Here is a 17,239-nt window from a genome sequence, read left to right as displayed (position 1 = left end):
CAGAGATGCTATGATCTTGTTTTGTTTTGGCGTCTGAGCCACACAGGTGGTGCTGGGGTTGCAGGTGCTATTCCTTGCGGTATAAGGATAGAACTCCCGCTTTCCAATACAAAGTTATCTCGGAGCCAGAGCAATAGTACAGTGGGTAGGGTGTTTGAATGCATGCAGCTGATGTGGATTTGATCCCCAGCATTCAATATGGTCCCCTGAGCACCATCAGGAATGATTCCTGAGTGGTCAGCCTACGGAGTAACCCCTGAGCACTACCAGGTATGACCCAAAATGCCAAAAAATAAATAATTTTTGAAAGCTATCTCAAAAAACTAAGGTTTTTCTAAAAAAAAAAAAGTCTGGAAAAATAATAAATTTTAAATAAATTTTTCATAAAAAAAGTATTTCCAAGTAAGATAACCATTAAATGATGCTAAGTTGTGTTCTGCTTCCATTCTCTTGAAATTTAAAAAAAACTAAAGAAAAATAATACTGGGCCCGCTCGAGCAAATCGATGAACAGTTGGAGGACAGTGACAGAGAATGAGCTACTTAAACTATCACCATATTCCTTGCATTCTAAACTTTATTGTAGTAAGATGACAAAATTTGTTGTTGTTATTGTTGTTTTGGGGCTACATCCAGCTGTGCTCAGGGTTTACTCCTGGTTCTGCGTTCAGGAATCACTCCTGGAGGGGATCAAGGGACCATATGAGGTGCCAGCAATTGAATCTGGGTTGTCTACACATAAGGCAAGTACCTTCCCTGCTATACTATGTCTCTGGTTCAATATGAAATATTTAAAAGCATATTCATTTTGATATTTTTTCCTAAAACAGTATTTCTCACATCACCAGATCATATAAACAAGTCTCTCTCTGACAGCTATGGTAAAAATGAGTTTACTATTCTTATTAGGTATATTAATTTTTCTGGAGACATATAATGCACATTAAGGATCTTGAGGTGCTAGAGAGACAGCACAGCAGGGAAGGCACTTGCCTTGTACATGGCCAAACCAAAGTCAATCCCCAACATTCCATATGGTCCCCCGATCCCTGAGTGCCCCAATCCCAGAACCAGGAGTAAGACCAGAGGGTCACTCCCAGCAGTACTTGAGACAGTGGCTATGGGCTCCCATAAGCAAAGCCCCTGAGCCATATCCCTGGCCTGTTTTCTATTTTCAGGCGTCTCCATCTCATGTTCCTATTATAACACCTTTTATTGTAATGTTTACCCTATCTGACTGTAATTATTCATTACTTCACTCTAGGTTCCTATGTTCAGGCATCTCATTCTCTGTGACCTGCTCACTCCCAGTCCCCCAGCCTGGAGAGGCCCGCCTAATAACTGCAGGATTATTAATAAATTATAATCTCTGGAACTCTCACAATCATTATTATCAAAAATGTAATTCTGAGATGAAACATTTTAATATTATTTACATCATGATATTAGCCGAAAGTAAGAAGTTAAGCTGACTTATCCTCAAACATTTAAAATACACATGCAGGGAGTCAATTACTACTGGAAATCTTGGACTGATAGAGTGACTTTCCAGGCATATACCCAAGCATTAGGCTAGAAATGAAATAACAAATATACATACATAATTTTAGATAAAGTTTTGGTATTCAATAAATGATCCCGTTTATCCCAAGGATATGTTTTAAACAATTTATAAGAAACACCTATATACTCTAAACTCTTAATAATCCAACTGATTAGAGTACAGTAAACATGTGAAGTTTGAGAAACAAACATTCCCTTTTTTGGTAATAATACTGCTCTCACACTAGTCTGCATTATATATTTAGATTTCTGAATACTGGATTTTTCCGCATCAACACTTCTACTAACTTTGCTATATCAAAGCACTGTCCTCCCATTGTTCATCAATTTGCTCAAGCAGTCTCCAGTGATGTCTTCATTGTGAGACTTGTTGCTACTGTTTTTGGCATACGGATACGTCACGGGCAGCTTAATAAATCACAGGTAGCTTGCTATATCAAAATGCTAAGAAATTTAATACAATGCTAAGGACAAATGACTTTTCAAAAATAATTATTAGTGTATGAAATAAGTATTATATAGTATTACTGTAACCTATTAACACAGGTTTTTCCATATACTAAAAGTATAAAATACTTACTATTATTTTCTTACAGTCCTTTCCTCTGCATAGTTCTGTATAGGTAGAATATTGCACATATATAATCCAGCTTCCAACAAAAACCACCAACCAGGAAAAGAAGAGGTATTTCATCCGCACATAAGAGAAGCGAGCCTGTGAGCAAAAGAGCACATAATAATCATTCATTCAGCACCAAGTCAGCATCCACAGTCTGAGAACATGGTTTCCCTTCTTGGAAGGACTCAATATATATTCTAGGCTCATATGGCAATTCTCCTAGAACAAAGTGTACTTTGACTGAGTCCAAACAGCACTGGCCTTAGAAGAGGAAGCGCTTTGGTCCTGCCAAGGAAAAAGGGAACAAAATACCCTTTAAAATGTATAAATTTTCAAAAACCACCAGCATGGAAAGCTACTTATTTAGAAGCACGTGCACCAAACTCCCTGGAGGGCTCTGGATGATCAGGTAGAGAGACATGATCTCTGTTTCCTGTGAGTTTCAGAGAATAATACGAAGGTTCTTTATCAAGATAGAATTAATTTGGTTAAAATGTCTCACAGTGAGGCACAGCCAGAATAATTATTAAACCTCACCTTCATTCCTATTTCTCTATTGTATGTACCAAAGTTTTATGCTCCTTTTATTCAAGCAACCAAATGCTTCACCTAATACACTAGAAACTTGAAGAGAATGTTGTAAGTATTAAAGGAAAAATGATTGAGAAAGCGTTGAGATAAAGAATAAAAAGCGCCCATTTTTGAGTCCTTGCATGTCAGCTTGTAAAGCCACACAATAGGCTCCTCTCTATATTGTTTTGGCACTCGGTGCTCTGATATCTAATTGCAATTTGGACCACTTGGTGCTTTTTCTTCATCAACCACATAATTAAAAGGTTTAAGCTTCAAAAGTGCCCGGAGGTCAAGATAATTTAGCATTTATTTTGTAAGTCTGGAGCTCCCATGCCTCTATAAACAGTATGATTCAGGACTACAGCAAGAATTGAGCAGAATAAATGAAAAAATACGTGAAACAATGAGAAGCTGGTTTTGCTCTTACAGTCAGAAGCCAGTTTCTCACACTGGGCAACAGTAGGACACTGTGAGCACTGGGAACATGCAAAGAAAGCAGAAAGAGATGAAAGAGGCAGCGTGCACCTGCAGAAGACAATATGTGCCAAGGGAAAAGAAACTCAGGAAACTCTGAATTCCGCTGGCACTGCTTGAAGTTGAGGTGTCTGTCTGGAAGTTAACAAAGGGTGAACCCAGCACCAAGAAGTCTGAGGACAGCTCAATGATAAAATTTGAAAATAATTTCAAATGAAATCACATACCAGACACTGCAGTATATACCAAGGGGTCTGTTTGAAGGACATTTAAGATTGCTTGTTCTTAATAAGAGCTCTTCAGAAAGAAATAGATATTTACGACTACAGTGGGGCTTAAATATGATTTAATGACATAAAGCCTATAGAACACAAGTACATTGATTAGGCTCTTAGACAACACTCAACAAATGTTAGTAAATCAATCTGTAAAAAGCACTGAGCAAAAGCCAATAGTGTTGTCATAATGATTTGGCCATTCCCGTTTCTCTGGACTTGCCAAAAAGAAAACTGAATCTAATCAAGCCAACAACCCGTTTACAGGAAATACAGGAGACAGCGAACATAAGCAACACTTAGAATATAATCAGTAAACTCCAAACTATAGGAAATGCTGCCAGCATGTGGGAAATAGCCCTGTGTCCTTAATAAGGAGAGAGATAGTACAGTGGGTAGGGCACTTTCTTGCATGTGCCTGACCAGTGTTTGACCCCTGGCACCCCATATGGTCCCCAGAGCCCACCAAGAGTGATCTCTGAGAAGTGGGTGTGGCCATATCCCCAACCCCAAATAAGTAAGGAGAAAATAAAAAGAATATGATTAAAATATAAAGGTTAAGAATAGTTAAATATTTAATAACTTATAAGAATATCAACATTATCAAATAATCACAAGCTGTACACCTTTTTTGAGTAGTGATGCAAATGAATACAAAGTATTTATATGACAATTAATGACAATTTGAAGATGGACAGGATACCCAATCCAGTGAGGAATTGTTTCACATTTTTAGGTGTGAAAATGATCTACAGTAATTTTTTTTATTTTTATACTCATTTATTTTAACAATGGAGTTTTGTTATCTAATCAGTAGCAACTCTTTTTTTTTTTTAGATTTACAATTTTTTGTGCTTGGGTTTCGATTATACAATGATAAAATACCCATCCCTCCATCAGTGCCCATTTTCCACCACCATGGATAATATCCCTCCCACCCCCACCCCCCCATCCCACCCTGCCTCTGTGGCAGGGCATTCCCTTTTATTCTCTCTCTCCTTTTGGGTGTTGTGGTCTGCAAAAGAGGCACTGAGTGGCAAACATGTTCAGTCCATAGTCTACTTTCAACATGCGTCTCCCCTCCTGGGAGGATCCTCCAAACACACTTTATTTGATGCTCCCTTCTCTATCTGAGCTGCCCTTTCCCCTAGAATGCCTGGCTGGCCTCTAAGCTATGGAGTAATCCTCCTGGTGCTGATCTCAGCTATTCTTGGGTATTAGTCTCATATTTTGTTACTTTATATCCCCCAGATAAATGCAATCTTTCTATGTCTATCCCTCTCTCTCTGACTCATTTCGCTTAGCATGATACTTTCCATGTTGTACCACTTGTATGTAAATTTCATGACTTCATCTTTTCTAAGAGCTACATAGTACTCCATTGTGTAGATGTACCAAAGTTTCTTTAACCAGTCATCTGTTCTTGGGCACTCAGGTTTCTTCCAGTTACTGGCTATTGTAAAGAGTGCTGCAATGAACAAACAAGTGCAGATGTCACTTCGACTATACATTTTTGCCTCTCTGGGATATAATCCCAGGAGTGGTATTGCTGGGTCAAATGGGAGCTCAATTTCTAATTTTTTGAGAATCGTTCATACTGTTTTCCAAAAGGGTTGAACCAGTTGGCATTCCCACCAACAGTGAAGGAGTGTCCCTTTCTCGCCACATCCGCGCCAGCATCGGTTGCTTTTGTTCTTTTGAATGTGGGCCAGTCTCTGAGGTGTGAGATGGTATCTCATTGTGGTTTTGATCTGCATCTCCCTGATGATTAATGATGTAGAGCGTTTTCTCATGTGCTTTTTTGCCATTCGGATTTCTTCTTTGAGAAAGTTTCTGTTCATTTCATTGCCCCATTTTTGGACGGGGTTGGATGTTTTCTTCTTGTGGAGTTCAACCAGTACTTTGTATATCCTTGATATCAACCCCTTGTCAGATGTGTATTCGGCGAATATCCTTTCCCATTCGATCTACAGTAATGTTTAAGGAAGAGTGGCGACCTTTATAGACATTAAAATGTTCACAAATAAAATAATGCCAGCATTTAAAAATAACATAGGAAAGGAAAAGTAGGTGGAGTTTAGCTGAAACAAGACTAAGCAGAAGACAGTACAGGCATTAAGGTGCTTTCCCTTGCATGCAGTTAATCCCTTTGGCTTCCTGGCAACACATATACCAAGCACAACTAAGGGCCACTCCTGAGCACAGAGCTAGGAGCAGCTCTTGAGTATGGCCCCACATACCCAAATAAACAAAACTGATCATGGGTTAATAATTATTCAAGCTGGGTGATGAGTACACTGCTTCTTTCTTTAAATTTTTTTATCAAATCACCATGAGATAAAGTTACAAAGCTTTTATGTTTGAGTTTAAGTCATACAATGATTGAACACCCATCCCTCCGCCAGTGCATATTTTCCACCACCAATGTCCCCAGTATCTCCCTGCCACCATCCCATCCCTCCTCCTGCCTCTGTGGCAGACAATTTCTCTCATACTCTCTACTTTTGGACATTATGGTTTGCAATACAGATACTGAGAGGTTATCATGTTTGGTCCTTTATCTACTTTCAGCACACATCTCCCATTCTGAATGATCCCTCCAACCATCATTGACTTAGTGATCCCTTCTTTATTCCAGCTGCCTTCTCCCCCAGCTCATGAGGTAGGCTTCCGAACATGGAGCAATATTCCTGGCCCTTGTGTCTACTGTCCTTGGGTGTCAGTCTCATATTATGTTATTCTATATTCTACAAAAGAGTATAGTCATTCTATGTCTGTCCTTCTCTTTCTGATTCATTTCACTTAACATGATACTCTCCATGACCATCCACTCATAAGCAAATTTCATTACTTCAATTTTCCTAACAGGTGCATAGTATTCCATTGTGTAGATGTGAGAAAGTTTCTTTAACCAGTCAACTGTTCTCAGGCACTTGGGCTGTTTCCAGATTTTGGCTATTGTGAACTGTGCTGCATTGAACATACAGGTGCAGATGTCATTTCTACTGTGCTTTTTCAGAGGCCGGGTGGGAGCGGCTTCTTTTGAATGTATCTTTCCCTACTGATCTGAAACTTTCCATATGACACAATAGCTAGACACCCTCTTCCCACACATTTATTCAGTGACTTCTGAGTGGTTACCATGTGTCAGGTCCTGTGGCAGGTACTTTTAGCACATCTCCAGTTTCAGAAACAAACTGTCAATCTATCATACAAAATCATTTAAGCACTGCCCCAAAGACTATGATTTGGCATGATTTTACTATAAGGAATGCAACTGTATAGTAACATTTTATGTGATTTTCCCGAGACAAGGTTTTATAACAGGAGTAAATCTCAAATTGTTTAGCAGAAGAACTGGGAGAGATTTTGCAGTTTTCCCTATTCCTCTCCATTTGTTCCACAGAAGATATAAATAATGCAAGAGAGAGAAACAATGCAGACCTAGTGAGCAGGGTTTTCTCCCATTGTATAGGGTTTGGTTCTACTCCTTCTCTTGATATTCACCTCAAGAAATCTACATGTGTTGGGGCTAAAGAGATGATAGAGGGGTTAAGTGCTTGCCCTGTGGCTGACGCATGCTTGCCCCAACAGGATGATATGGTTCAACAATCCCAGCCCCCCATTTCTCCCACCACCAAAAAATCTAGAGAAGTCAACTGCTTTTGGAATCATCAATAATTTCTAGGTAACAAAACTGCTATAAATGTTTAAGAGTGTATATGAAGTTTAACTGATGCTGGCAGCTAATACTTCTATATATTCCTCTCTCCTGCCTACCTAACTTGATCAAATTTTAAATCATTTTGCTTCTCTAGACCTCTCAGATTGCTACATTTTTCCATTTCCTCTGACATATGTTTAAACTGAAAAACACCCTGTGAACTGGCTCGCTGCTGAGAGCCTGCCATGACAGCAAATGCCAAACATTTTGGGAGGAAGTTAGATTAATGACATTCCCAGCAGGGCACTGGGTATCACCTGTTGTAGGCATAAATGACAAAAGAAGTAAAACACATTTTTATTCTAGCATGCCATGGAAAATTATTGCGATCTGGAAGAAGCACAAAATAGCTGCAAGAACTTTCATGCGTCCTTTAATATCTGTATATTCCTGCTGCTTCACATTTTAAAATAAAGATAGAAAGAAAAAAACATAAATAGGATCTGGACTATTAAGTAACTTAATTTCCCTGTACAACACTCATTGATGTATTTCCAGTGGTTTGTTCTGTACCAGACAATCTACTCTTCAATTAAGAATCATAGTTTATTGTTTCTGCCTTTCTTTTCTATGCTGAACTATTGAAAATTCTTCCTGGCAGGTTTTATTTTTTTTTAATTTTGCTTGTTTGGCACTACCTACTAATAGTACACAGTTTTATTTTAAATTATGCTCCTTAAAAGCACGGTAAGAATTTTATTAAATATACTGTGGCAGTAACTTTCAACTAGAGTATATTTTTCCCCTTAGGGGACACTTGGCACTGGCTAGAGACATTTTTTTTTGTCTCACTGCTGAGCGATGCTACCAAAATATTGTGGATAGACGCCAGATATGCTGCTAAATCGCTAATGTTTAAGAGTGTCCTTGTGCAACCAAGAATTATCTGTCCCCAAATGTCTACAGTGCTAATGTTTAGGACACCCCGTGTTATGGTTGCATGACAAAATGAAAACAAAAATTATGGGGTTGAAAGCATCAAATTTGTATGGTACCATCATTTTATTTTGATGTAGTCTTTCAGGCATAGACTAATACTACTAGGTTTCCTACATGCAAAAAATGTGCCTTGTGAGCTATCTTCACTGTCCCAAGGAAGAAGGAGATTATTTCTTTTTCTGTTTTAGTTTTTGTCTTTGTTTTAGGCTTTTGTTTTTAGGTCTTTGTTTTTACCGAGATCACTGGTGGTGGAGAATGGGCACTGGTGGAGGGATGGGTACACCTGGCTATCCTCAGGGATAACTCCTGAGTCTGTGCTCAGGGCTAACATTTTTCTTTTGTTTTGTTTTTGCAGTGGCAGGGATCAAACCCAGGACCTTACACATGCAAAGCGAGCATTCCACCACTGAGTCACCGCTGCATGGCTTTGTAAATAAAATTTTATTGGCATAACTATTTAGAATAGCCAAAATTTGGAAAAAACTCGAGTGCTTGAGAACAGATGACTGGTTAAAGACACTTTGGTACATCTACACAATGAAATACTATACAGCTGTTAGAAAAGATGAAGTCATGAAATTTACAAACAAGTGGTTCTAAATGAAAGTATCATGTTAAGTGAAATGAGCCAGAAAGAGACGGACAGACATAGAAAGACTGCACTCATCTGGGGAATATAAAGTAACAGAATGGTAGTTGAACACCCAAGAATAATTGAGATAAGTACCAGGAGGTCTGCTCCACAGCTTGGAAGTTGGCAGCACATGCTAGGGGAAAAGGCAGCTCAGATAGAGAAGGGAACACCAAGTAAAGGATGTTTGGAGAATTCGCTCAAGATGTGAGGTGCATGCTGAAAGTAGACTATAGACCGAACACAACGGCCACTCAATATCTCTATTGCAAACTACAACACCTAAAGGAAAGAGTGAGCAAAAGGGAATGCCCTGCCACAGAGGTGGGGGTGGGGGCAATGGGGTGGAGGGTGGGAGGGCTACCGGGATCATTGGTGGCGGAGAATGGGCACTGGTGGAGGGATGGGTACTTGATAATTGTATAACTGAAACCCAAGCACGAAAGTTTGTAAGTCTACAACTGTACCTCGTGGTGTTTCACTAATTAAATAAATAAATAAATAAAAATTTTATTGCCATATAGCTACTGCTCCCTCCCCCATTTGGTAATGTATTCTCTATGGCTGCTTTCCTGCTATAAATGGCAGAGTTGGGTGACTGCACTAGAGACCACATTGCTCTGTTTAGAAACTGGATGTTGACCCTTATACAGCAAATACCATTCCCTTTTGCTGTGCTTCTCTGAACTTAAGTTTGGCACGCACCTTGCTTGGCCATTATTTGATACTAGGTATAGTGCAAAGAAAACTTCTAATTGAACCTGTCTTCTTGCACTTCAAGTAGCACCAGCACAAGACCATCATTTCATCCTAGGGAACATAGAATCCACCTGAACCAAACCCAGGATCTGGAGCCAACTCCACTTAGAAAAGCTGGGTTCAGCTCATCTTCAGATATGTGAATGAGAAATAATGATGAACATCACTGAATTTGGGAGCAGTTTGTGATGGCACCATTGTGGTATCTCATGAATACATGAGGGGATCACTGCCACTTCCTTACTAGAAAGGAAAGTAGGAGACTGAAAGTAGGAGACTATTTGTCATACTACAGATGGAGAACCTGAAAATATAAAGAAGTTAAAAGCAAACTCTTCTGGGATTAAGTAGAAGAATGAGTGTTTGAATCAAGGCAATCTGGGTTTGGAACCTACACTCACTCTACTTGTTGTAAAGACACAAAAGTGGACTGGAGAGATGGCCCAACAGCCTGTAGCACATGTTCTGTATGTAGGAGGTTCATGTTTAATCCTCAGTACACGTGATCCCTGAAACATATGAGGTATGAACCATGAGCACTGACCCAGAAGTAGCTCCTGAGCATTGCTGCAGATACTCTCAAACAAAACAAAATTAAATAAGAAGTAAAAATATAAATACACAAATATTTTCCTGGGTAGCTGAGTATTTCTTCAGGACAGATATCAATAAGTAAAACATCTAGGTCACTGGTATGTAGTTTTGTTTCTTTACCATTCTGAAAGGATTATGGTGTATCATTCGTTTTCAAAAAACCCTGCAACAATCAATGATTTTTTCCTTTCCTTTTCTTTTTTTTTTCTGGTGGGGGGGGTCACAGTTGGTGGTACTCAAGGCTTATTGATGGCTCTGTGCTCAGAGATCACTCCTGGCAGTGCTCAGGAGACCATATGTGGTGCTGGGGATCAAACCTGGGTGAGTTATGAACAAGACAAGGCCTTTCCCACTGTACTATTTCTTTGGCTCCACTCACTGATTGATTTCTTTCTTTCTTTCTTTCTTTCTTTCTTTCTTTCTTTCTTTCTTTCTTTCTTTCCTTCCTTCCTTCCTTCCTTCTTTCTTTCTTTCGTTTGGGACCACACCTAGTGGTACTCAGGGTTTTACTCCTGCCTCTGCACTCAGTAATTACTCCTGGTGGTGCTCTGGGGACCATCTGGAGTGCTGGGGATCAAACCAAGGTCAATCTCTCCAGCCCACCAACTGTACCTTCCTTTCATCTCATTCGGAAAATTACAGTTTAAGTTTTCTTTCTTTGACTGTGGTCTTGGACCTTTAAAAAGAATTCTGTCATAGTGATTTGCAATTTCACAATACTGTCAACAGTAGGGTTCCATAAATCCAGCATTCAGACACCATAATACCCTTTCCCCATACTAGTATCCATTTCCCTTCACCACTATTTCAAACTCCCCCCACCCTCACCTCAACGCCCCTCTCAACTCACTCCCACACAGCCCCATATCACTACCTTGGTAAGCTCAGTTCTGTGGATCAGTTTATACATTCTGTTGCTTTTGCCTTGGTTCTTTGTATGTAGAGTTAGGATTGGCAAAAGCTTAGATAAACCTAGACTAATGGGGGTATTAAATAGAGCTGGTAGGAATGTGTCTAAGAAATTTATTTCAGTGTGACTATAGGAAGCAGGAGAACTGGTTAAATTTTCAAGTACCCCTTCTGACCTTAGTGAGATCCAGGTATCTTTAATTCTACTATGGATGAATACTTTTGGTCTGACCTGTAATGATTAGAAGCACAGGGGAATCTAAGATGGGCCTTCAGGTTATGTGGGTCCAGGAAATGATAAATTTGGCCTCAAGACTACTTAAATCAGCTATAGAGAACATAGAGGTTACAGAACTATACCTTCCTGGTGTGAACATGGATCATCTTTTTCAATTGGTAGTAAAACTGAGAGTTGCAGCAGTCCCTAAATTATTAGCAGTTTCTGAATGATTAGTTTAAAACAGCCACAAAATCTGTTCAGAATGGTAAGTGCCTATTTTGAAAATATTACAAATGATGCAAACCAGATGTCCATCTCTAATTCTGGAATTTCCCAGACAGGTGTTAGTCTAAAACTGTCTTCCCATTTCTCTTTCAAATTCCAAAGAAGGCTAAAAATAAAGCAAAACCTATAGAAAAACACTTCAGAGACAGATGTCAGCTATTTCTGATCCTAGTAATTTTCACTTAGAAGAAAACTACAAAGAAAATGTGCCAACATGGTTTCTAAATGAAAATGTTTTTGCTGGCATTGTAGAAAGTGAGGGAGCAGAGAGGTAGCGTAGCAGGTTAGGCACTTGCCTTGTACACAGCTGACCTCTGATGCAGATCTCCTGATCCCACCACCACATTTTGGCTCTCTGAGTACTGCTGGGGTCACTCCTGAGTATAGAGTCAGGAATAAGCCCTGAGCATTGCCGGGGTGACCCCAAAAAAACAAAAGAAACAAACAAACAAAAAAAACTTGAGGCAGTGACTACATTCGCAGTTGTTATAAGACTCAGAGAAATAATAGGCTTTACTTTGCTATAGGAAAAATGTAGAAAAGTACTAAAAATACATATTTATAGAAAATGTACCTATAGAATTACCTATGATGCTAAGATAATAAAGATCTTGTAAATTATGTGTAAATCATGGTGATACTATTCTCTAAATATACAGCATATGGGATGGAGTGATAGCACAGTGGGTAGGGCATTTGCCTTGCACGCGGCCAACCAGGGTTCAATTCCCAGCATCCCATATGGTCTCCTGAGCACCACCAAGAATAATTCCTGAGTGAAGAGCTAGGAGTAACCTCTGTATATCACCAGGTGTGACCCAAAAAGCAAAAAAAAAAAAAAAAAAAAAAAAAAAAAATCAAAAAATACCAGTGGATTTCAAACACTATACCAAAGACCAAAGGTAAAGGTAAAGGCCCTCCTGTTGATCATCGATTTGCTCGAGCGGGCCCAGTAACGTCTCCATTGGAGACTTTGTTGTTACTGTGTTTGGCATATCGAATACGTCACGGGGAGCTTGCCAGGCTCTGCCGTGTGGGCGAGATACTCTCGGTAGCTTCCCGGGCTCTCCGAGAGGGGCGGAGGAATCGAACTCGGGTCGGCCAAGTTGGCTGCGTGCAAGGCAAACGCCCTACCGCTGTGCTATCGCTCCAGCCGCACCAAAGTCCAAAGTGACTGGATATTATTTTAAGTATTGAGTTTCTTTTCCACTTTCTAAAAATTCTTAAAATTGCTAGTTATTAATATGTGGATCATAATAAGTTCTTATCTGTCCAGAAAAACTAAACCCCAGATCATGTATTAGCAGCAGCACAGAAGCACTGATTGTTCAGAGCTGAGAACGGCCTTGCTGAGCACATAATTGAAATCTTATAATTTTAATAACCAAGGCCTCATATTTGAGATTTATCAGCCCAACCAGTTAGTAAGTCATGTGATCCTGGGCAAATTATTAGACTTCCCTGAGCTTTAAGTATTTTATTTATTTAAAAACTGTTTTTTGGGGCTGGAGAGATAGCACAGCAGGTAGGGCGTTTGCCTTGCACACAGCCAACCCAGGTTTGATTCCCAACATCTCATATGGTCCCCTGAGCACCACCAGGAATAATTCCTGAGTGCAGAGACAGGAGTAATGCCTGTGCATTGCCAGGTGTGACCCAAAAAGAAAAAAAAAAAGTTTTTTCTTATGTTGTTTCATTTACTTATTTGTTATGATTATTTCGAGTGGGGGACACACCCAGCAATTTTCAGAGCTTATTCCTGACTCTGTGCTCAGGCATCAAGCCTCGAGGTGTTTGGGGGATCATATGCAGTGCCAGGAATTTAACCAGGGTCAGACAATCGCAAGATCACTGTACTCTCTCCCCAGCCTACATGGTGTTTCACTTAAAGCCCAAGTTTCTAAAGACTTTCATGATGTTAAAACTCACTGTGCATGTTGGAGGGTCAAGAGGCAGCAGCTTGGCGGCAAGCACCAAAGCTGACAGACAGCAGCTCTCAGCTCCCTGAACCGCTGTGGATGGGGTCACACAATTTCTGCTGAGTGAATATGGGTGTCCCTTGGTAGTCTCAGGGAGAACGCCATTAAACAAACCTGGCCGGTTGCCAGCCAGAGTGCCAACCAGGAGTGGGACTCAGCACAGCCGTCAGCAGGCAGTTACTGCAACTCTCAGTGCTATTGGTGACAGCACAGTCTAACGTGTCTGAATAGGGCTTTTTGGGTACAACCTGGCACCACCACGAAGCATGGGTCCCAGAGCTGATGGGGCATTCCCTGGTTCCTACCATGGAGCCTCGGCTATTTGCCACCGGTGGGGCAGCCCCACTGCCGTTTCTTCCCTAGAACAGCCTGTACCACCTGCAGTATATTATTGAGGAAAACCTCCCTGAGGACCAACTGTCTGGAGACCCAGGATGGGGTGGGGAGGGGGGTGCCCCCTGGTCAGGTTCTGCTGAACTGGTGGCTGTAGCTCGCCCAGATTGCCCTAGCTGTGATCAGTAGCAACCCTGGCCCTGGTCCTGGGCCCTGCTAGGGCCGCTGCTGCTGCACTCCTACTGGGGCCAGGGGCTATGGCACTGCCAGTAAGTCAACCTGGACCCACAGGGTGAGTGCATCAGTATCCTGACGGTGCCTTCAGGCTTCCTGATACCCCAAAATCACTGCTGTGCCTCTGTCTGGACTCCAACAACTCGGGACCAACTTTCCCAAAAAAATTAAATGGCCAAAACTTAGGTGTGTAGGAACCACACCCGCAAACCACCTCTGGCTCAGCCATACAAGATCATTTATCGCCTTAATTCAGAGGCTCATAAATAAATCTCAAAAGAGATCAAAAGCTGCAATTAATCTTGGACTCACACAAGGCTGAAGAGACTGGGGCAGATTGGAGGGGGCAGGTCAGCCCACTGCATGCCCAAACAGAACCCCCCCACAGCTGCTTGCTCCCACAATCCAAAATTGCTGCCGTGTCTCTGGTCCGACTTCACCATGTCAGGACAAACGCCACAGATATTAACCTGCTGAAAATTTGGGTATGCAGGGTTTGTGACTGACATCTCTAGACTTTCTCAGAGTCAGAATGGGTTTCTTTCCCCAAATTCCCTATACTCCTAGAAGCACTGGCAGTCATCCCCAAGAATCAACTCCAGCACTACCATGTAAGCTCTTCTCAGTAGAAGAGCTTGTTTCAGAGACCCATAAATAAATCTCGAAAGACATCAAAGGTCAAATCTCAGATTCGCTCAAGACTGAACAGACTGGGGTAGATCGGAGAGGGGAGGGGTGGGTTGGCTGGGTGCCCAACCAAATAGAGCCCCCAGCAGCCACTTGCTCCCACAATCCAAAATTGTGGCTATGCTCTCAGCCAGACTCCACCATCTCAGGACAGACCTCATCAAGACATTAATCAGCTGAAAATTTGCAGGTTTTGTGAGTGAAATCTCCAGACTTTCTTGGAGTTGGGGTGGGCTACCTTCACCCACCTCCTTGTACTTCTAGAAGCCTCAAGATTCACATCCAAATCCCAAAGCTGCCACCCAGTTTAGAAAAAAGCAACTCCAATTGTACCTTTCCAACAAAAATACTGAACGACCAGAACAAACATGATGACCTCTTAGTATCTATAATGTAAACCACAATGCACAAAATGAGAGCGAGAGAGAGAGAGAAAGAAAGAAGAAAGGTACCTACATAGAGGCTAATGGTGGGAGGAACACAGGGGACATTGGTGGTGGGAACTGTCTGGTGAAGGGAGGGGTGTTGTAACACTGTCTGACTGAAACCCAATCATGACTAGCTTTGTGATGGTCTATCTCATAGTGATTCAATTAAAAAAAACTCACTGTGCATGTTTATGGGGGAGAAAACAGAGCAGAGAGTCAGAGGCAGAGGCTTGGGAATTAATTATAAGGAAGGATACGGGAAAGTGGCAAGAACCAGAGAAGTAGCTGCTGTCAGTTGTGGAAAAATTCAGTAACTAAAGGGCTTAGGACTGAGCCCTGAGAATATCCACTGTCCAGTCGTTGAGTGGCGGGGGAGAGGTGATAGAGGAGAAGAGAGAATAGCATTAGGTTAGAAGACTCCATAACACTGTTATCATGTGGAAATCATGGAGATTTCAGAAGCAGACAAAGGAGGATGGTGTGAATACCAGTGATCGAGGAATGAAGTGGGGACTGAAAAGTACCCTCTGGATTTAGTGACACAACAGTCACTGCTGACTCTGACAAGAGCAGCTTCATACAAGAGAGAAGTCAGACTGAAAAGGGCTGGAGAGTAGCAGCGGGTGACAATAAAGACCAGGGGAAGTATCTCTTAAAATAAGTTTGACTCTAAAGAGAATAAAAGACATGGACCCTTAGTGGGTCTTGAAGGAGAGGTTACTTGAGCTTAGAGAACAGAGCATGAATTTTAATATTGGCAGGAAGTCAGCGGAAAGACCAGCTGATGCAAAGAAGTCTCTGGTAGACACAGAAGACAAGGCTCCTGGACAGGCTGGAAGGGCATAAGGAGAAACAACAGAGCCCCACTACAGGCGGAAGGAAAGGATAGGGTGCACATGTACCTGCCATGGGGAGCTGCTATTTTCTTTGAAAGTAAAGTAGAGAAAGACTGAAAGCAGAAAATAATTACTATAACCTAGGTTCAGTCTCCTATTCATTTTAAATTTTTATTTTTTTAAATTTTTATTTAAATTTTTTATTTAAAATTTTAAATTAGAAAACATTTCAAACATGAGAAAATGTCTGTATAAAAATTAGAGAAAATAACGTTTTTTAAAAAGCTACTCTGGGGCTCTGGAAATAGCTTAAGTGGTAGAATGCACACCTGGCATGCAGGCCATTCAATTTGATACCCCCACACCCTCACACCACATGATCCCCCATGCACAGAGGGAAGGGACCAAGGAGAGGCTTCCGAGCACTAAACCACATGGCAGAACATCACTGGAACTGCAGGGCCTGACCTCAACACTGCCCACTGAGGGCCCTCTTAAAAAAAATAAATTATATAATGCTGGTAGCTCTGGGGACATAGAAAAATACAATGTGTTAGGTGCTTGCCATATACTTGGCTCACCTGGTTCCATCTCCAGAACCACACAAACTACCCTGAGTAGATCCCTGAGGGGAAAAACAGAAGTAAACTTTGAGCACAAGTCACTGCCCAAAAGCCAGAAATAAAATGAAACAAAACCAAAGTGCAGAAAGCTCAATATTGCAGTTTAAATGATAAGAAACTGTTAATCACACATTTCCTATTATATTCTAAAATATAATCCTAATTTTATGTTTCTATTTAATGAGATACTTTATTGTTTGAGTTGCTTTCACATTTTATAAAGAAACAATTATAAATTTTTTCTCATTGGAAACCAAAAGCAACCAGATATCACTAAATGTAAATAGATGTTAACAGTTTGCTATATTAACTTGAAATACTACTCTCATTAGGAATGAAGTGTTACCATCAGACATAAAACCATTCCAGATATTCCTCATCTTTCCCTTTATCCTCAAAAGAAATCATATGGATGGGGGTATGGTGCCGCCAGCAGGTCAATTTGTACCTGTGAGGCGAATGCATCAGCAGCCTCATGGCGCCTTCAGACTTCCAGATACCCCAAAATTGCTGCTGTGCCTTTGGCCAGACACCAAAAACTTGGGGCAAAGTTTA

General features: G+C 40.9%; 1 protein-coding gene across 1 annotated transcript in view; it reads right to left on the bottom strand.

Moving 5' to 3' along the window:
- Positions 1-17,239, bottom strand: part of DIPK1A (divergent protein kinase domain 1A) — a 108,015-nt gene that overhangs the window by 37,304 nt on the left and 53,472 nt on the right. The window contains exon 2 of the mRNA XM_056123729.1: positions 2,143-2,277. Within this exon, the coding sequence (XP_055979704.1) occupies positions 2,143-2,277 (135 nt within the window). The remainder of the gene's footprint in view (positions 1-2,142; positions 2,278-17,239) is intronic.

Source organism: Sorex fumeus, unplaced genomic scaffold, assembly GCF_029834395.1.
Source record: "Sorex fumeus unplaced genomic scaffold, SorFum_2.1 ptg000047l, whole genome shotgun sequence".
Lineage (NCBI taxonomy): Eukaryota > Metazoa > Chordata > Mammalia > Eulipotyphla > Soricidae > Sorex > Sorex fumeus.
This window is presented reverse-complemented; position numbering and strand designations above follow the sequence as displayed.